Here is a 20,332-nt window from a genome sequence, read left to right on the forward strand (position 1 = left end):
TTTACTACTTTTTCAGCTTTATTTTAAAACTAAACCGTTGATGACATTTGAGGCAATCTTCTCAGTAAACCATTGGGCTAATACCTGTTTGATGTGTGAATATTTCCCACTACGTTTTCGTTTTTTGGTTGATTTTTACTTATCTCGCCAATCGTTGATGCAACTGTCTTGGTTTTTTTATGTTTTCTAACCTGAGCTTGTGAAATTCCAAACTTCTTAGCAATGTACGTTTTAACTGTACTTTGATTGTTTCGCATGTTTAATTACATTATATTAACGTTTTCTTTTAAAGTAAGATCCTTTATCTTAGAATTTGATGATGCCATGATCCACTTGCAAACACGTAGGTCACTGCATGAATTCTAAATAAACGCTCTTAATTCTGATTAAGTGAGCTGTTTTAAAAAAAATATTAGAAATCAGTAAGGTGTGTGGCCAGACATTTTTAGAAAAATGAAAAAGTATGTGTTTCCTGAGGATGTTTTGTTTTGAGTAATAGTCGAATTGGTGCTGAAAACAAAGTGTATTATTGCATTTTTAGAATCTGCGCAAGATTCTAGACAAAACTTGTAAAAAATATTATAGGTCAACATTTAATATTTTTTTGAGTTATTCATCTTTTTTTAAAAATTTTGACAGTGCCAAACTTTTCAAAGTTAATAGCCTAATACAAACATAATATTTTGATAACTTTTACACTCAAAGGGTAGGTAATGTTTTTTAGTAATTTTTATTGAAATCGAAAATTGGTGAAATGTAGTTATGTCACAGACGAAATATACTCCCTAGGTCTACAAGGCCTGTTGAGCGAATAAATATAATTAATTCACTTGTTTCACTATAAGTTTAGGCGCAACCAAAACCCTAAAAGCGCGAAAAAAATCTTGCACTGTTTATAATGTTTCCAGTTTTATTTTACATATCAATAATAACAGTTTCTATGTGTAACAACATGCCACAAAGTGATAAAAATATATACCTAAATACATAGTACATATTATTAAGTTTTGAACCCGTAATAATTGATAAATTGTTTGAAATGCACCGTCGACCACATTACTTTAGTATACAAAAATGTTGTAAGATTGGATATTATGTAAAGGTGGGACAATAAAGTATATAAACCAATGTTTAAACACAAACAGCATCACTTGTATCTTAGTCAGATCTACCAACATGAATTCAGTAAGTTTTCATCCCTATATTTTAATTTGTAAAGTTTTTCATAATTCTTTTTATTTTTTAGATTGTAATTTTTACGTTCTTTTTAATGGGTGTGGTACTTGCTGGTCATGGACACGTAAGTAATATTAAGGGGAAAGGCGCAAAATGCCGCCTGTAAAAATTTTCAATGTGTTTTAAATGTATTAGTTTTTTTCGCATCCTGAGAAAATTATTAAGTATTTTTGAATAATTTAAGCGCAGAATGAAAGATTACTTTATTATCCAGGCCGAATGTCTCTAAAAACTTTTATAATGTGTATTTTAATAAGTTACAGGAGTGAAAATAAAAGAGAAAATTTATTGTGATTTTTAATTGCAAAGATTTTATTAAAAAAAACTTTTTATTTATTCTAAAAGACTTTCGACCCTCGGTAATAAGGTAATATTTCATTCTGTGTTTAAATTTTTCAAAAATAGTTATTAGTTTTCTCAGAATTGGAAAAAAATGAATACATTTAAAACACATTGAAAATACAATGAAGTGAAATATTTAAATGAATGGGTAGTTTTGTTATTTAAAATAATTTTGCATGTTTCTGCTAATATTATATTATAGTAATAACTAACAAACATGTATTTTGTAAGTTAACAATATTATATATTTATTACTATATTACTAATTTTATAATTAATATACTTATCTACTATCTAATATTGTAATTGTTGCTTACTAATTAACTAACACTCTACTAACTAACTATACTAAAAAACTAACTTACATAAAACAATAGGCCTTGTAAATATTCTTTTGAAGATACTCTTGGGTTTATCTAAACCTGATGGTGTTATTGAGAGGCTTTGTATATCTTTTTGGTATACTTATTCTAGTGCTTTTTGAAAATCCAGTTATATCCTGTCTTTGTTAAAATTATCTAAAAATTCATTGTTTAAATACCACTTTTGTTTTATAATTACATCGTGATTATAAGCAGAAATCTATGTATACCTACCTATTTTTAGGATAATGCTCACTATAAATTTGAGTATGGCGTTCATGATCCTCATACTCACGACCACAAATCACAACACGAACACAGACACGGCCATGATGTTACTGGAGGATACGCATTGAAAGAAGCCGACGGAACTCACAGAGTTGTCAAATATAAATCTTCTCCTCATGGTGGATTCGAAGCTGTCGTTGAAAGAGCAGGTCATGCTCAACATCCCGCTCACTACGGTCATGGTCATGGTCATGGTAGTCATGGTCATGGTGGACACGGTGGAGCTACCAGCTACGTTGGTGTTACACACTGGGCAAACCAAGGAAGCGAAGGAGGTCATGGTCATGGTCATGGATATTAAGAGTTAAATGTGAACTTTGTGATTTTTTATTATTTTTGATACCATTTTTCACGCCAAATAAACTGTTGTTATATTATGTGATTTTTTTATTGTTGCTAGACTTTGACTACTTCTAATAAAAGTGAAACAAATTTTTTTCTTCTTCAAGTGTCATATGAATATTCCAGCGTGTAAATGTTGATCTAAGATGTATTCCTGAAATAAATGATGTTTTAAATTACTTTGCCTCAATTTAATGTATAACTTTTGTTTACACCAAGTCCCTCCTACACATAATACAGCCTTTAGAACACCACAAGCAATCCAGAAATACTCACAAAAAGGGATTCAAAGATGTCAAAATACCAAATGTGGCTTATCGGAAAATTAAAAATTATAGGAAATAGGTACAACATCACAGCACAATCCAAAACCATCAATACACTGATATCTGTAATGCCCAAAAGGAAAGCTAAGAATACCCAAGAGAAATCAAAGAACTGCATGTATAAAATACGCTACGAATGTAACAATTGGTATGTAGAAGAAATCACAAGACCACGTGTTACGGTTTAAAAGTCGCTAAGCAATTAGGAACGATTTTTATAAATCAGATTGTCATAATCTTTGCTTTATTGTCACAAGTACTGAGCTCCTATATTGTCTTGAATATTAGCTGCTATCAAGCCATTTTTAAGTCTGAAATCATATATTAAATCAGGCATGAAGTAGGCTTTAAGTATAAATTGCTACCTGTCTAGTAAGTGTCATCTCTTTGTCTTTACCTGTCTAGTGTCCTATTTTGTTCACTTTTGATTCATACTTCATGAGATGTTGTCTTATGAAACTGTGTAAGGATTTTAAATCAGAAGTCATCCTGAGAATTAACCAAGAAATTCAACTTTCTGAAGTTTTAGAGTATCTTGCTTGTCAAGGATTTATAATTCTCGGATATTTATGTCTTCATGACTTTCTCTCTTTTGGCCGCACGATATCCCTCAGGTAAGCCTTGTTTTATTAGCACCTGATCCGGTGTCCAAAGGGAAATCTTTAGTAGTTTTCTTTTTATTAAAATTTATACCTTTTGAATTTCTTGTATACTGATGTGATTATTTATTTCAGGCCATTTTCCTTTCTCTCCTATTTATTGTATATGGTGGGTTTTTTGAGAAACCCTTTAACAGGACCGATAAATACTTGGAAAAACTATTAAGTGTCCTGAATTGCCAATATAAATGAGTCAGATTAAATAAATTATTAGAAGAATTTTTTTACTTAGCAACAGCATTTTTGTTTAATTTAGTAGTATATTGTATTTTGACAACGGCACGCGATTTGGGCGTCGAAACGTTAATAAAATTATGTTTTCAATTTAATTGTGGCTTATTTCCCATCTAAATAGTTAACCTGGTTAACATTAGAGTACGGATCATTCGTAAATTTTACGACGCTCATAAGTAATACATTGGGCATTTTTGTCCACTCTCGTTTATTTTAACGATTTTTTCAGTTGAGTACCTTCCAAATTAGTATTGGGCTTGATAATGTTGCAGACGGTTGTTATAATTTCCAATTCTAAGACCATTTTTCGTCGCTTGGTTTTGATTTTAAAAAGTGTTTTAGTAACAAAAATTAAGGTAAATTATTTTTTCATTCTCATTACATAATATACTATTTAATATTTGAGCTTTTCATATTAGAATGTCAAATACAAAGTTTTCGTCCGCAAAACAACTGGAGGAGCAAGCGGCACGTATTATGAATGGGGAAGAGAGGGATCCAAATCCGTTTCAAGATAGTGATAGTGACTGGGAAGAGGCAATTTGGAAACTGAATCCTATGGCTCCGATAGCAGTCATAGTCATGGCGATAAACAGATACAACCCCGCAAGTTAACGTCGAAATATTCGCCAAAACATAGCTGAAATCCTCAACATAACTAAAGGAGATGATGCGAATATGACCCAGAAAAAGATGAGGAAGACTTGTTTCTACTGTTCAGACAAGAAAAGGCGCATGACCACCACCTATTGCAAGGAGTACAAGAAGCCAACTTGCGGAGAACACCGAGGAGATATTTGTACCCTATGTTTCTAAAAATGCCCAAATTATGTTTGTTTCATAATTTTATGCTTTTATTTTTATTCTAAGAATCTTAATTGTTTTCTATACACTGAATAAAAAATTCAAAGTAAAAAATATAGGCTTGTTTCTATGGAGTAGTAAAATTTACGATAGTCCCGTATTTACTTTTGGCAAAAACGGTCCCGTATTCTAGGGTTAAATAATTTGAGAGCTTGGTTTAACTGCTGATATCTTTAGAGCAGTAGTATCGAAAGTGCGAATTGTCATGATGGTTGCCGACTTTCTTAGAGGAGATGGCACATGAAGAAGAAGAGGGCACGAAAACCATCCTCAGAATTGTTCAACTAGAGGTATGGCTATTTGCCTACAAAATCGAGGCCAAGTACGTCAACCGCAGTTTTGAAAAACAACCCAAATAACTTTTAATTCTTTTTTATCACATTTTTTAATCTAATCTTTTTAAAACGATTTTGGAGTTGAAATCGAAACGTCAAAAACAATATTATAAAAATGTAATCTTCCTTACAACCAATTATTGTGGCTTAAACCCATATTTTTTTTTGTAAGCATTTATTATCAATCAGAATTACATATTCTATGAGTTAATTTGATAACAAGTACAATAACTTATATCAACTATAGTATTGTACACTAATATGGCGCTATATCAGGTACATCACCCAGCGGTTTCACCTCAGTTTCAGGGAAGATCTATGGGTCATAATCGACGCAATCTTCTGTTGTTTAGTGGCTGCAGTAGTGGTAATATTAATTGGTTGGGGTGGCCTTCCAATTTTTCGTGGTGTCTGTTGGCTCTTTATTGAATTACTGTGCTTATTAACGGGATGTTTAGATCTCTATGAAGGGTTTGGTTGGAAATGTACCACAGGACATTTGCGATGGTGCGTAGAATTTTTGATTGAGTTCTTTGGATAATTTTTTGTATTTGATTTGCTGGCACAACTCCATAGTTCTATACCGTCCGTCCATATAGGTTTGATGACTGTTTTATAAATGAGCAGTTTGTTCTCAATTGAGAGTCGAGATTTTCGATCTATAAGCTAATTAATTTTTTTCACTCTCAACTCAATGTGTTTCTTCTTCTTTAAAATGTGTTGTTTTCAGTTTAATTTAGAATCAAGATAAAGCCCCAGGTATTTGACGATATTCTGTTGAGGTATGTTGACTTGATTAAGGCTAATATTTGGGCATTGGCCTTTCCTTATTGTGAAAGTTATATGTGTTGACTTAGTTTCATTAGCTTTTATCTTCCATTTCTTTAACCACTGTCCAATTTGGTCTAGGTGTTCTTGAAGTTTTAATACTGCAGCTGTTGGATCCTCTTCAGTTGCAAATATTGCTGTGTCATCAGCGAAAGTTCCAATGGTGGTTTGTGGAGAGGTTAGTAAGTCTAATGTGTACAGTACATAAACAAGTGGACCCAGTATACTACCTTGTGGGACTCGTGATTAAATTTCGTTACGGTTTGATAGTACATCCTCCACTTTAGTTTCAAATTCTCTGTGATTTAGATATGATTTTAATAAGTCAAAGTATTTGTTGGGAGGAGATTTTTGATCTTATAAAGTAATTCTGGGTGCCATACCTTATCAAATGCTTGGCTGATGTCCAGAAAGGCTGCTGTGCAATATTGTTTATTGTCCAAAGCTCTATTAATTACATTTGAGATGCGATGGCATTGTTGCACTGTAGATGAGCTTGTCGGAATACAAATTGGTGTTCTGGGATCCAGTTTTGGAATTCTAGGTCATTCATAATTCTTTTAAGTAACAGCTTTTCAAGAAGTTTTAACATTATTGGCAGTAGACCTATTAATAGGCTATTGATTATTTACTATAGAAAGGAACTACAATGTTAACGGGGTTTTATTATTTCATATGGTCAATGAATCTCTATATATGAAAAAACCGCGGAGTGCTACCATTTAAAGGGGTGCGTTTTTGAGAAATGGGTAATTAGTCCCTGGGCACAGGTTACATTAGGGTGAGTTCTATGCACTTTTGGTACAAGCACGTATACATAAAAATTGTTTCTCGGAAAATTTCCTATCTAAATATAACTTTTTAAAGTCAAAGATACTTTTTTTTTACAAAAATATATTCAAAAGAAAAAGCACAAAGAAACCCAAAAGAAAGAAATTTTGTTTTTGTCCCATAACTTTTGTCCACGGGGATATAGGTATAGACATTGCTTCACAGAAAAAAACTTACATATTTTCTCTTTGAAATGATGTTTTGTAGAGGTCATTAGGATTTACAGTTTTCGAAATATGATTTTTCAAATTTCGCCACTCACAGCAATTTTGGGCAATTTTCCTTGTTATTTCGCAAAAATTGTTCTGTAACTTTTTTCTACGTAACTTTAGGCATATGCAATGGTACATGTAGGAGGAATAGAAATCAATTGGCTTTAAAATGTTCTCCTGTATAATGTTGTACTACTTCTTTTAAAGAGGTTATATTTTTCAAGACTATACTTTTAATGAGTTTTTATATTTTTTAAGATTATTTTTTAAATTTCCCATTATAAATTTTTTTTCTACATTTAGGTATATATAATAAAAAATAAAGCTTATTCTATTTACTTTAAAATGGTGTATTATAAAAAATTCTAGGATTATTTTTGAATAAGATATAAGCGGTATGATGAAACATCCGTTAAAGCTTTACCAGGTTTCGGTATCATAATTACTTGGGCAATTTTTAGTGATTTAGACCAATAATTAAGTTTTAAGATTGCATTTAATATGTACAATAACTTCATTATACCTTTTTTAGGTTAGTTATATATACCCATATAAACATAATCTTTAGTGTATATTGTTTTTTTTTCTCTGATTCTGGCCTTGGTTTAGAACTAGAACCTTTAGCCACGTAATTGTATAACTTATCACTAAATCAGGTGTAATGTGCAGTGTGTGTGTTGAGTAAGTGTCTTGTTACTTTGCAAAGTCGACGTCATTGTCTTTGCAAAGAGACGCTAATAATTGTATCCGAACGTCTGCGGTCCCTCCGGTGAGTACCGATCCCACAAGGACAGAAACTAATTTCACTTATTAATTTATAATAAATGAAAAAATTCCTGACCCTGGTGGGATTCGAACTTACTACCATTCGGAACTTTCGATCCAAAGGTTAGGCGCTCTTACCACTGAGCCACAGAGGGGGTTGTGTATATTGTTGTTATTAATAATTGTTGTTATTTTTTTATGTATGTATCGTGATAATAGCAACAGGTATATTTTGTAGCTTGTTATAATGTAATGTACGATGTTGAAAATATTTTTATACACGTATTTTATAGTTTAGATTTACTACAAGTTTACCATGCATGTTTCAAAGACGTATATTAAAAATAATAAATCTTTATTAAAGTTTTATTAAAACACATTCTTGGAACTAAAGTACATACAAAGTAAACATGGCAAATACAATAAAAACTTAATTTTCAGTGTTCCACATACTGCAGACTTCTCCTCCGTTCCAAGAGCGCATTCACAGCAATGTTCGGAGCCGTTCTTTACATTTTTGCGCCATACTTGAATAAAAATGGAAGATTTAAAAATTAGAGACTTGTTTTTTAAATTAAAATCGGATAACTTCAATTAAGATGCTTCACCTTCCAAAATGTCGGTGCAACGTAAGTAAAAAACGGTCAATTTTAGTGGTTTTTTCGACTTTCGACTATTATGCAAAAGTCCCATTGACAGTAATACTATTAAATTAGTATTACATCATATAGGGCAGTCAATCAGGGTATTTGGCTCCGAATTCCATCCTACATCCTCCATTTACTTGATATAAATAAAAGTCTACCCTAAGCCGATGTGCGCTTTTATCTTGGGGGTGGTTCCAACCCCTTCTCGGGGGTGAAAAATGTTTTGGTTAAAATAGCCACGGAAAAGGCTAGAGAACCTAATTTTAAGCAAAAACTGTACTATAATTATTTTTTGAAAACTCAATACTTTTTGAGTTATTCGTGGTTGAAAGTTGGCTATTTTCATTGAAAATTGACACCTTTCGGACGGATTTTTGCGAATACCTTAAAAACTATGCATCTAACGAAAAACCTATATAAAATATTTCTGTAGGTTATAAAAAAACAAAGAGATTCGTTCCTTCACAAATCTTCTAGTTAAAATACAAACAGGGAGATGGTAGGTAAGAAAAATTTGTTTTTTTTTGCTACATGCTCAAATCGATGTATTCAACTCGAAATAACAGAGAAACTGTCGATTTTAGGTGAATAATGATACTAATAACTTTTGTAGTACTGGTTAAAACGAGCTATACTAGATGTTGATTACATTCAAACTAAGCGAGATATTCTGCAAAAAATTGATGACTAATGTATTTTAAGAAGAAATGAGAAGTATATTTAACCTCTCATCCATTAGAATTTAAATACATCGTTTTCCTTCTACAATACTTTTTATCATAGTGACCTGCCCCATAAAAGTAGAAAATTTTTATGCGGGGACTTTAACATTGATTATGCTGCTGCTTGTGCTACACAAATATCCTTGGTCAACATATTTGAATCGTATGGTCTAACAATGCACGTTGATTCTCCTACAAGGATTACAAAAACTTCATCTACCATAATTGATTATACAGTCTCAGATTTCTCACCCCTTGATGTCAAGAATATGCGTTCTCTTCTCTATATCAAGAAATTTACTACCAACGTCTCTATCACTGAATATATCACCAAGTACAGGGCAACCTATCTTAAACTTATAAAATCAGCTAAAAAAGTCTACTACCAGAACCGTCTGGGAAGCTCCAAAAGTGTTGCAAAAGAAACTTGGTCCATAATAAACGATCTTCGAAATAAAACCGGCACTGCTCAAACATTTTCCCTTCCAGATCCTGAAAATATAAATGAATACTTTGTTAATGTGAGTAAAAATATTACATCAACTATTTTGCCACAACAAGATCCCATTTCCTATCTCCCTAATTCAAGAAAAGTCTCGAATTCATTATTTTTAAAACCAGTCGATAAATCTGAACTGATCCAAACAATCAATAGAATCAAAAGCAAATCTTCCTGTAGTACTGATGGTCTATCGATAAAATTTTTTTCTAATCTTCCAGAAAATGTGTTAGAAGTCCTCATCTCACTAATTAATGATTCTTATGATAAAGGTAAATTTCCAGAGTGCCTGAAAACAGCCATCATTATTCCTCTTCATAAGGGTGGTGAAATATCTAATACCTTAAGCCCGACTTATGTCCTTTCTAGTTGAAAACAACATTTTATCACAAAATCAGTTCGGCTTTTTAAATCATAAATGCACCACTGATGCCATGTTTTCTGTACTACATGAGGTTTATCAAGCACTGAACAATAATCTTCACACTGCCACCGTTTTTTGTGACTACGCCAAAGCTTTTGATTGTGTAAATCACAACATTTTGATAAAAAAACTAAATTTCTACGGAATTCGAGGCATCTCTTTAGATTGGTTCCAATCTTACTTGGATGATAGGAAACAACTGGTTAGAGCAAATGATACAGACTCTAGTCTCAAAAAAATTGTATGTGGGGTACCTCAAGGTTCAGTATTGGGTCCTCTACTTTTCCTGATCTTTATTAATGACATCACTAATTTAAAAATCGATGGAAAAATCTTTCTTGTTGCTGATGATACCAGTATCACTTGGAGCAACTCAAATATTGCAACTCTTCATGCTACTATAACTTCTGATCTACTTACAATAAAAACCTGGTCTGACTCAAATTTACTCTCGTTTAACGTAGATAAAACAGTAGCATTGTCTTATAAAGGAGCTCTTCAACCCTTACCTCTTAATAACAGCCAGATCAGTACCGTTGATTCTGTAAAATTTCTTGGTATTTTTTTAGACAGCAACCTTAAATGGTCCCTCCATATCGATTTGTTACGGAAGAAACTCTCTTCAGCTTGCTATGCTATAAGATCTGTTTCGAATGAACTCAATTTAGCATCTTCCAAAACAACATATTTTTATTTGTTCGAGTCACGTCTTCGTTATGGTCTTCCTTTTTGGGGTTCTGGTACAGCTGCCCAATTCGATGTTATTTTCAAATTTCAAAAAAGAGCAATAAGATATCTGTTTGGCCTCAGAAGAACAACACATTGCAGAAGTTATTTCAAAGATCACGGAATTTTAACCCTTCCATCTTTGTATATTTTAGAAACTGTTTGCTTAATTCGTTAACATCTACATGTCTTTTCACCAAGACCTAATCATGACTACTTCACGAGAAATTCTACGTTTGACGTCTATTTGCCGACCCCGTCCTCGGAGGTAGTAAAGAAATCGATATTAGATTCCGCAAAAAAAAATGTACAACCGTCTCCCCCTACAACTAAAATCTGCACCATCTTTCCACAAATTCCGTAAACTGACAAAAGCCTACCTATCTTAAAGACCATATTATTCAGTAGAAGATTTTTTTAGTCAATAACTAAGAAATTACAGTACCCTTTGCACAAGTAGTATTTTTATTATTTTTTTATCTACATTTGGGTGTCATATGCAGCAGCTTAACTTCTTAACTTTTTAACTTTTAAAACCTTTTTTTATTAATTATTAGGTACACTATGCTTTTGCAATTTATTTAAATTTTTGCAATTGATTATTTCTGTTTTAACTTCATTATTATTATTATTATTTAAATATATTGACGATTTATGTAATTTTAGTAAATTGGATTATTACTGTTTTGTTTTTTTGACTATTTATAAGCTTTGTCGATAAAATTGTAAAATTTTTCATGGTAATAAAGCATATTTCTATTCTATTCTATAGTGTTATTTCTATGTTCAAAAGGTTGAACTGGATTAAAATGAATGGTTTTTGAAAAAAAAATAAGATCAAATTATAGAGCGCATTTTTAAATTTTCTTAAAAATCTTCCTTTTCCTCCATGTAACTCGAAAAAGATAAGAGGTACAAAAAAAAGATACCACACAAAAATGTAGGGCTTTTTTAGATAAAAATTTCCTTTTTATTCTTCATTACTGTATCTCTTATCATTTGGTCGGAGTTGATCATTGTTCCAAAGTATGCATATAGGTCGACTCGTTCGATATTTGATCCGTTTATGAAGAGATTCTCATTATTTCTTTGAGTTTTTAATATCCTCATAAACTTTGTCGTCTTGACGTTCTTTGTTAGACCGTATTCTTGTCCAAACACCGCACATATTATACATACACATAATACTTGTGGTATTAATAAAAACTTTAGATTTTTTACATTCGGCTTATTAAAGTACTATTTTATAAACTAAAAAGTGTTACTAGTTTCGTTAACAATACTAATTATATATTTGGTAAAAATGGAACCAATGAAGCAAATCGTGCGAGATTATTGATATGTCGTAAGTTTTGTAATACAAAGAGTGGGACAACAATTTTAGATATATAAACTACGTTCAGGTAAGAAATTGTATTACATTTTGTTTTATTTTACTACAACAATAACAATAAAACTTGTATAATGAACCCTGTAAGTATATAAACTTGCTTTAAGAAAGAATAGCTGTGTTTTAAAAGTTGTTATATATTTCCGTTAAAGACTTACCTACGTAAGTTATCACTTTCAACTGTTAAGTTGCACATGTGGTAATGCTTCTTCTTCTTCTTCTTCTTCTTCTTCTTCTTCTTCTTCTTCTTCTTCTTCTTCTTCTTCTTCTTCTTCTTCTTCTTCTTCTTCTTCTTATTCTTCTTCTTCTTCTTTTTCTTCTTCTTCTTCTTCTTCTTCTTCTTCTTCTTCTTCAGTCTTAAGTAATCCAACTTTGGACATAGGTCTCCCCCATTTCAATCCTTTTTTCTTTAGGTACCGTGCCATGCAAATTTTAGGCGTGGGTAGCTTCCATGACAATTTGCCAATAGCGTTCTCGATCTTGCGAAGCATGTAATAGTTGATCTGCTGATAAGCCAGTCCATTGACGAAAGTTTCGGTGCCATGAATATTTCTTCCTACCAATTCCACTTTTTCCGTCGATCTTTCCGTTGAGTATTAACTGCAGCATCCTGTATCTGCTACCTCTCATCACATGCCCGAGATATTCAAGTTTTCTCTTTTTTATCATCTTGATTAAGTCACCTTCGCCTTGACCTACTATGTTTAGGACTTCTTTATTTGAAATACGTTGAACCCAAGATATTCTTAGTATTCTACGATATGACCACATCTCAAAGGCTTCTAATTTGTTCATCATGTTAACCTTCATGATCCAGGTTTCACCATCCATATAGCAATCCAGTTCAATTCAGTGTTTCCTATTTTGCGCCATTTTCTTCCAGTTGTGGTATTTATCTTAACAAATTCATATAATTGATCTTCTATCTCTCTATATAGTTGAATCTCTCCAGCTATAATGCATAGGTAAGAGAAAAATGTCCTGGCTGAGAAATCTCAGAGAATGGTTTGTATGCAGCTCAACTGAACTCTTTCGGACTGTAGTGTCAAAAGTTAGAATAGAAATGATGATTGCCAACTTTGACGCGGAGTTGACACGTAAAGAAGAAGAAGGAGCTATAATGGCAAATAAAAACCACTCTGGGGGATCTAGTTTTGTTCTACATAGCAGTACACTTTCGTATCATTTGGTTGATAATAATCTCTTTAATTATTATCATACTTACTGCTTTCTCTAGGTATATCAGAAAAAAATTGATTTTGTGGTTTTGTGATTTATGACACACATATTTTTTTGAGCAATTTTGTACAAGGTGAGTTCCATTGGAATGTGGGGTTCAATTTTTGAGCTAGATTCTGGATAGTGTTAATAGTAACCTCTGTGTTAATCCTGTCAACTTGATTTTTAGGATCTGTGATATCTGTAGTTACTTGAGCGTATCTTCTTATTATTATATAGCTTGTTTGCATCCACTCCTGGCCTTCCATAAGTTCTCCATTCTTCTCTGCTTTTTGCTGTTTGGTGCCAGTTTCTCCCCATTTTTACTTTAATGTCGTCTAGTCATGGTTTTTATGGTCTTCCTTTACTACGACTGCGCTCGCGTGGCCTCCAATGTACAATGTTTCTCGTCCACCTTTCCCTGTTTTGCCGTGCCGCATGTGCTACTGTGCTACCCAGTTCCATTTCATTTGCGCAATTCTTTCAATTATATCTTTCATCTTCAGAGATACTTTTAACATAGCTCGTTCGATCGCCCTCTGTGTCGTTCTCAATCTATGGGCTGATAACTCTGTAAGTGTCATCGTCTCCATTCCATAGATCATAACTGGTAGAATACAACTATTGAATACCGTTTTCGTTAGATTTATTGGTATCTTTTGTTTTTTAACACATTTAACACTGAAACTTCCTTCTTCTTCTTTTCGTACCGTCTCCTATCGGAGGTTGCTACCATCACAGTAATCTTAACTTTGTTGGCTGCAGATCTGAACAACTGTATTGAACTGCACCATACCACTCCCTTAAATTTCGCAACCAGGAAATCCTCCTACGTTCCACATTTCTCTTTCACGCGATTTTTCCTTGGATTATGAGTCTTAGCAGAGAGTACTTTTCTCCTCTCATTATGTGGCCTAGATATTCCAGTTTTTTCGTTTGTATAGTTTTTATGACTTTGCATTCCTTCCCCATCTTCAGCAAAACATCTTGATTTGTAACTCTTTCTGTCCATGGTATTTTCTACATTCTCCTGTAGCACCACATCTCGAATGCCTCAAAATTTTTGATGTTTATCTTTTTCAGTGTCCAAGCTTCCATGCCGTACAGCAGAACGGAGAAAACATAGCACTTTAACATTCTAGTTCTTAATTTTATAATTATGTCAAGGCTGCATAGGAACTTTTTCATTTTGACAAACGATTATCTCACTATCTCTATTCGCCTCTCGATTTCTCTTGTCTAGTCATTAGTAACAGTGAACCAAACCCCTAAATATTTGTAGGACGTAACTCTTTCAACTGGCTGACTATTTATGGTTAAATTCACATTGGTGTATAGCTTCTTTGTTACAATCATGAATTTGGTCTTTTTGATGTTCAGTTTTAGACCATACTTATTGGTATGAGTGTTTATGTTTTCCATCAAATACTGTAAATTTGCTAGGTTATCTGTTACTATTAGCGTGTCATCAGCGTATCGAATATTGTTAATTAACTTTCCGTTTATGTTCATGCCAATATTTTGCTCTAGGAGCGCTTCCTGACATATTGTTTCGCTATATATATTGAATAGTAGTGGAGAAAGCACACAACCCTGACGCACACCTCGACGAATCTGAATTTCTTCGGTTAACTCATTATCAACCTTGATTTTTGCTGTTTGTTCCCAGTACAACCTGGATATGATGTTAATATCGCGACTGTCGATGTTTTTGCTTCTTAGGATTTCATACAGCTTTTGGTGTCTGACTTTATCGAAGGCCTTCTCAAAATACATGAAACCTACGAAAATCTACGAAACTTCCTACTGCTGCCCAAGTTATTCGGATTCTTCTAGTTATTTCTGCCGTTTGATTCTCTTTGCCTAGTTTGAGCGTATATTGGGTTATAATTTACTTTTTCCTTCAGCGCTTTGGTTTTATTTTCTAAGTTATCAAATGTTTTGTTTATTTTTGGTACATCCTTAACAGTACCATCAGTTAGTTCAAAACAGTTAGCACTACTTTTATTTTTAAACGCCAATCTCGTTTGCATTAGAACGATTACAATTTTTTACAATATACCTACACGTTTACGCAGGCAAATGCCCCTGCCCTTAGTTTTTTTGATTCTACTCAAGAATAATAGCACTTGCTTTTTGTTTTCGTTTTGTTTTATATATTTTTTATTTTTTCATTTATTGAGTAGACGTCTTCCAAGAATTTTCTAAAATAATCTTTTTTGAGTATGTTTTCCAGAGTGGAAATCCAAACGTTAATTAAATAAAAATGTAATTTTCATTACAATAATAATTGTGGCTTAATCCCATAGACTTAACTTAATACTTAAATTAGACATGCCACAAGAAAGTAATTTCAGAATCTTATTTTATTAATATTATTATATTTTCAGATTGTTTTCCTGTTCTTCTTCGTGATTGCTGCAGCCTTTGCAGGTCATGGACATGTAAGTAAAATCCCAGAATTTAAATCCTACAATCACTGTCATAGCCCGATCAAAGAACAACTGACCAAACAAAATAAAGGAAGAATGAAAATTTGGGAATAGGTAGTTAAAATTGTCTATTATTATATACGAAAAATTTTACAATTCTACATCCCCTCCATTTTACAAAAATGGAGGGGAGTACCCCCCTCTCTAAGGTGAAAAATATACAATCAAAATAAGACCGGAATTAGATAAAATGACTAATTCTAAACCACTTTTGTTCTATAGAGTTTTTTCACTAAGTCGACTAAGCTATTACTTTTCGAGTTATTTGCGAGTGAATATGTTCATGTTTAACAAAATAAAACGTGTTTTGGACGGTTTTTTGGAGATAACTCAAAAAGTAAGTATTTTAGCGAAAAAACTATTTTTAGCAAAAATATAGCTTATAAAAAATTGAAAAAAATGATGTATACATGAGGTCTGTAGACCCAAAAGATGCAGAGTTGCAGCTAATGAAAAGTAGGTTCTTCTTCATCAAATTCCAAATCGAATATTTCAATGTGCAATAACCCAAAAACGGAGCACTTTTCGGGGAAAATTAATTTTAACTTTTTTAAAGTGTTTAGAAAAAGGTTTATTTTTGTTTTTTAAAAAGACTTGTAACATTAAAAGTAAGTGAGTGACGCTCAAAATATTGTTGGTCCCTTTTATTTTTTGGTAAAAAAATCGCGAAAATAACCCCCTAATTAACATCACAAATAAATTTTATTACCACTTTACAAGTTACTTTTTCTATGTATTAGTTATATGATCTGTAAGTTTCATCGATTCAAAGTGCTTATTTTTGAAAAAGCTGTAGTTAAAATGGCCTGAACGAGTAACTAATCACGAGATTAGGCAAATTTTGAACAGCCATAGCATAACCAATTTTTGTCTAACAAGAAAACAAAAAATCAGAAATATTCAGAAAAGTAAAACGTACATTTTATTACTCTTTTAGATTTTTGGTAATACTAATAATTTTTAAGTTAATTCCACAAGCAATTCCATTTTTTTTTCAAAATAAAAAAAATATTATATTCAATACATAAGTAAAGTAACTTGTGAGCGGTAACGATTAATTTTATTTGAGAAGCTAATTAGGGGATGATTTTCGCCATTTTTATACCAAAAATAAAAAGGTACCAAAAAATTTTAAGCGTAACTCACTTACTTTTAATGTTAGAAGTTTTTTTTTAACAAAAATAAACCTTTTTCTAAACACTGTAACAAAAGTTGTAATGAATTTTCCCCGAAAAGTGCTCCGTTTTTTGGTTGAACATACTTGGTTGAAGAAGAAGAACATACTTTTCATTGGCTACAACTCTGCTTCTGCTGCATCAACAGACCTCATGCATACACCATTTTTTTCAGTTTTTTATAAGCTATATTTTTACTAAGAATATGTTTTTCGCTAAAATACTTACTTTTTGTGTTCCCTCCGAAAAACCGTCCAAAAACATGTTTCTTTTTTGTTAAAAATGAACATATTCACTCTCAAATAACTCGAAAAGTATTGACTTAGTAAAAAAACCCTATAGAATAAAAGTTGCTTAGAATTGGTCATTTTATCCAATTCCGGACTTATTTTGAACGTATATTTTTTCACCCCCGAGAAAATATTCTTCACCCCGTATTTTCCAATTTTTGTAAAATGGAGGGGATGTAGAATTGTAAACTTTTTCTTATATAATAATAGACAATTTCAACTACTTATTCCCAAATTTTCATCCTTCCTTTATTTTTTTGGAGGTTTTCGTAAAATTTAGTGTGCCCTGATCGGGCTATCATAAATAATCTAGTCTAATTACGATATTGTAAAATTAATCTTTTACTTTAATTTAAATTCTCCTTATTTTATAAAGTTCTTCAATCATTTAAGGGAAAGTGGGGGAATGGTGCGCGGCGGGTAATCGTGCGCTGCATTGTATTACAAATTCCGTGGAAGATTTTACGAACTCAACCAGTCCTACACCTTTCAACCGATCTCATGAACGGTTTACGCCATTATCTTCAGTCGACCATTGCACGTGGACTAAGTCAGATCCGATTATTAAAAATTGCAAGAATTCTTCTAGTCTTTCTGCTCCAAAAAATAGGACGGTAAGTCCTTAGGCTTTATTCAATTGCTTTGGACTTATTGATTTAAATCATGTTATTTAACGTGTATTTTGGTGCATCTGTTGGTTTATATGGTTCAGTATTTTTCCGTTTGTGATGATGATTAGTATTTAGGGCACAAAGGGGTAATAGTGCACAGGAGTGCGCACGATTACCCCACAAACAATGAAATAGTAAATATAAAAGTGAGCGGCCGTAGCGTAACGGCATAATCGCTGGTCTCATACGCCAGTGCATGTGGGTTCGAGCCCTGCCAAAGACAAACAATTTTTCATTTCTAAAAATGATACGAGCCGTCTCACCGTGCCTCGGAGAGCACGTAAAACCGTCGGTCCCCTGGGCTAGTGTACATCGACACTAGTTACTTGAAACAGGGTTAAAGATGTAAATGGCGCCGGAACAATCCGAAAGGATCTCCCCGGCAAAAATGCCATAAGATATTATTATTATTTATAAAAATTACTATTTTTATTGTCAGATGCCACGAACCTAGAAAATCTACGACTCTTAAATATACTGAAGAAAATTTAAAAATGGATGCAATCAGAAATGATGGCAGAAAATACAAGAAACGGGAGAGCTTTCAATATTCCCGAATCGATTAAAAAAAAGATTAACAGGTTTGCACACACCACCCCGTTTAGGCCGTACAGGTGTACACAGCTGTGTTTCAGGTGAAGTAGAAAAATAATTAAGAGAATGTTGTGTTAACGCTTGCTAAATTATTCTATTTCTTAACATAAAGAACTTAGATGATTGGTATTCAGGTTTGCTGAAGAAAATAATTTCCTAAATAATTTTAATAAAGAGAAGAAGTTAGCTAGCAAAGATTCGCTTTATGGGTTTACAAAAAGGAGTCCTGATATAACATTAAGACAATAATTACAAGCATACCAATGAAGACAAAATTGGAGGAAGCCCATGAAAAGAGATGATAAATGGACGAGACTCTTAAGAGAAAGGAGGAACAGAATGCAGCAAGAAAGGCAACTGCTGAAGATGTTTTGATAGAGAATCGCCATATATCTCGCCAGACAGAGAAAAGAAAAAAACAAAAAAAGGCAAACAAAAAAAGAAGACAGTGCAGAAAGAGCTAACACCTGAATCGTCTGATGTAACAGGCGGTTATTTGTCAGATATTATCGATGAAGACGAATTAGATGATGTTGAATGAAGCTTCATTCCACCACAATTAGAAAAACCAGCTGCACGTAACGATACATGCTCAATTTGTGGGGAAAGAGGGAAAAAAAAAGGATTATGATATACATGTGTGTTATGTGCCTCGGGGAATCACGCAGAATGTACAGCTGTAAATACCCCAGAAAATTGTAAATGCAACTTTTGTTTACGTTAAAAATATGTCATTTAAGTATACCATACCAGTCTTATTTCTTCATAATATCTTTATAGGTACTTTTGAAAGAAGTGTTTTTATTACATTAATTTTAAATTAATGTTTTTTTTCTAACATTAATCTAGTGCGCACCATTCCCCAATCTGTACGCATGATTACCCTCATGGGTGGGGAATCGTGCGCAAAGACACTTCTTTCCTTTTTTTAATAATAGGCTTTTGCACTTTGTATTTCTCTAAAACTTATTTTACATATTCAAAGTAGAATAGTTAGGGCTTAATCTAACGTACTGGATGTTATGACAGATTGTAGGAATTTACAACAGAATCGATTTCTGCTTAAGTGCGCACCATTCCCCCACTTTCCCTTATACTACACGCATGCCTATATATATTTCCATATTCTATCTAAAGTATCTAAAACTGATTCTTTTCAAAATCATTCATCATTTGATTACTCATATGTCAGTACTAAATATTGGTGTTAAAAAGTCCCACAACTTTTAGGATAATGCTCATTACAAGTTCGAGTACGGAGTTCACGATCCTCACACCCACGATCATAAATCTCAACATGAACACAGACATGGCCATGACGTAACTGGAGGATACACACTGAAAGAAGCCGATGGAACTCATAGAGTTGTCAAATACAAATCTTCTCCTCACAATGGATTCGAAGCTGTCGTTGAAAGAGTAGGTCATGCCCAACATCCCGCTCACTACGGTCATGGTCATGGACACGGTGGTTATGGTCATGGTGGACATGGAGGAGCTACCAGCTACGTTGGTGTTACCCACTGGGCGAATCAAGGAAGTGAAGGTGGACATGGACATGGACATTAGACACAATGATTTTTTGGTATTAGAGATGATGATGCAGAGATGATATTTGTTCAAAGGAGTTTTTTATATTTCGATATATATTAAATTTATATTTTCTACAGTTCTGTATTTTCTTAACCTATTTTTGGTTTGAAATGTCTTCAACTACATGTTGCTCTCTACACTTTTCACATTGCACAGAGCTAATGTTTTCTTCTTTAATTTTTCGTGAAAATTTTTCTTTATTATAGAGTCTTCTAATAGGCATATCTGTATCTTATTAGATACAGGGCTGCGATTACCACCATGAGG

At 32.8% G+C, this 20,332-nt stretch overlaps 1 protein-coding gene across 1 annotated transcript; it reads left to right on the forward strand.

The window, feature by feature from the left end:
- Positions 1-1,171: 1,171 nt before the first annotated feature.
- Positions 1,172-20,094, forward strand: LOC114329708 (histidine-rich glycoprotein-like). The gene is made up of 6 exons (XM_050651211.1): positions 1,172-1,185; positions 1,247-1,300; positions 2,185-2,515; positions 12,051-12,115; positions 15,641-15,694; positions 19,703-20,094. Exons 1-6 carry the CDS (start codon positions 1,177-1,179, stop codon positions 20,039-20,041), a joined length of 852 nt encoding a protein of 283 aa, XP_050507168.1. The 5' UTR covers positions 1,172-1,176; the 3' UTR covers positions 20,042-20,094.
- The last annotated feature ends 238 nt before the right edge of the window (positions 20,095-20,332 follow it).

Source organism: Diabrotica virgifera, chromosome 5 (assembly GCF_917563875.1).
Source record: "Diabrotica virgifera virgifera chromosome 5, PGI_DIABVI_V3a".
Lineage (NCBI taxonomy): Eukaryota > Metazoa > Arthropoda > Insecta > Coleoptera > Chrysomelidae > Diabrotica > Diabrotica virgifera.

Bases quoted from the DNA above. Each gene is read 5' to 3' on its own strand.
- LOC114329708 (XM_050651211.1), top strand. The intron at 2,516-12,050 runs GTCATGGATATT...CGTTCAGGTAAG, and splicing joins CGAAGGAGGTCATGGTCATG to AAATTGTATTACATTTTGTT. The intron at 15,695-19,702 runs GTAAGTAAAATC...CACAACTTTTAG, and splicing joins CCTTTGCAGGTCATGGACAT to GATAATGCTCATTACAAGTT.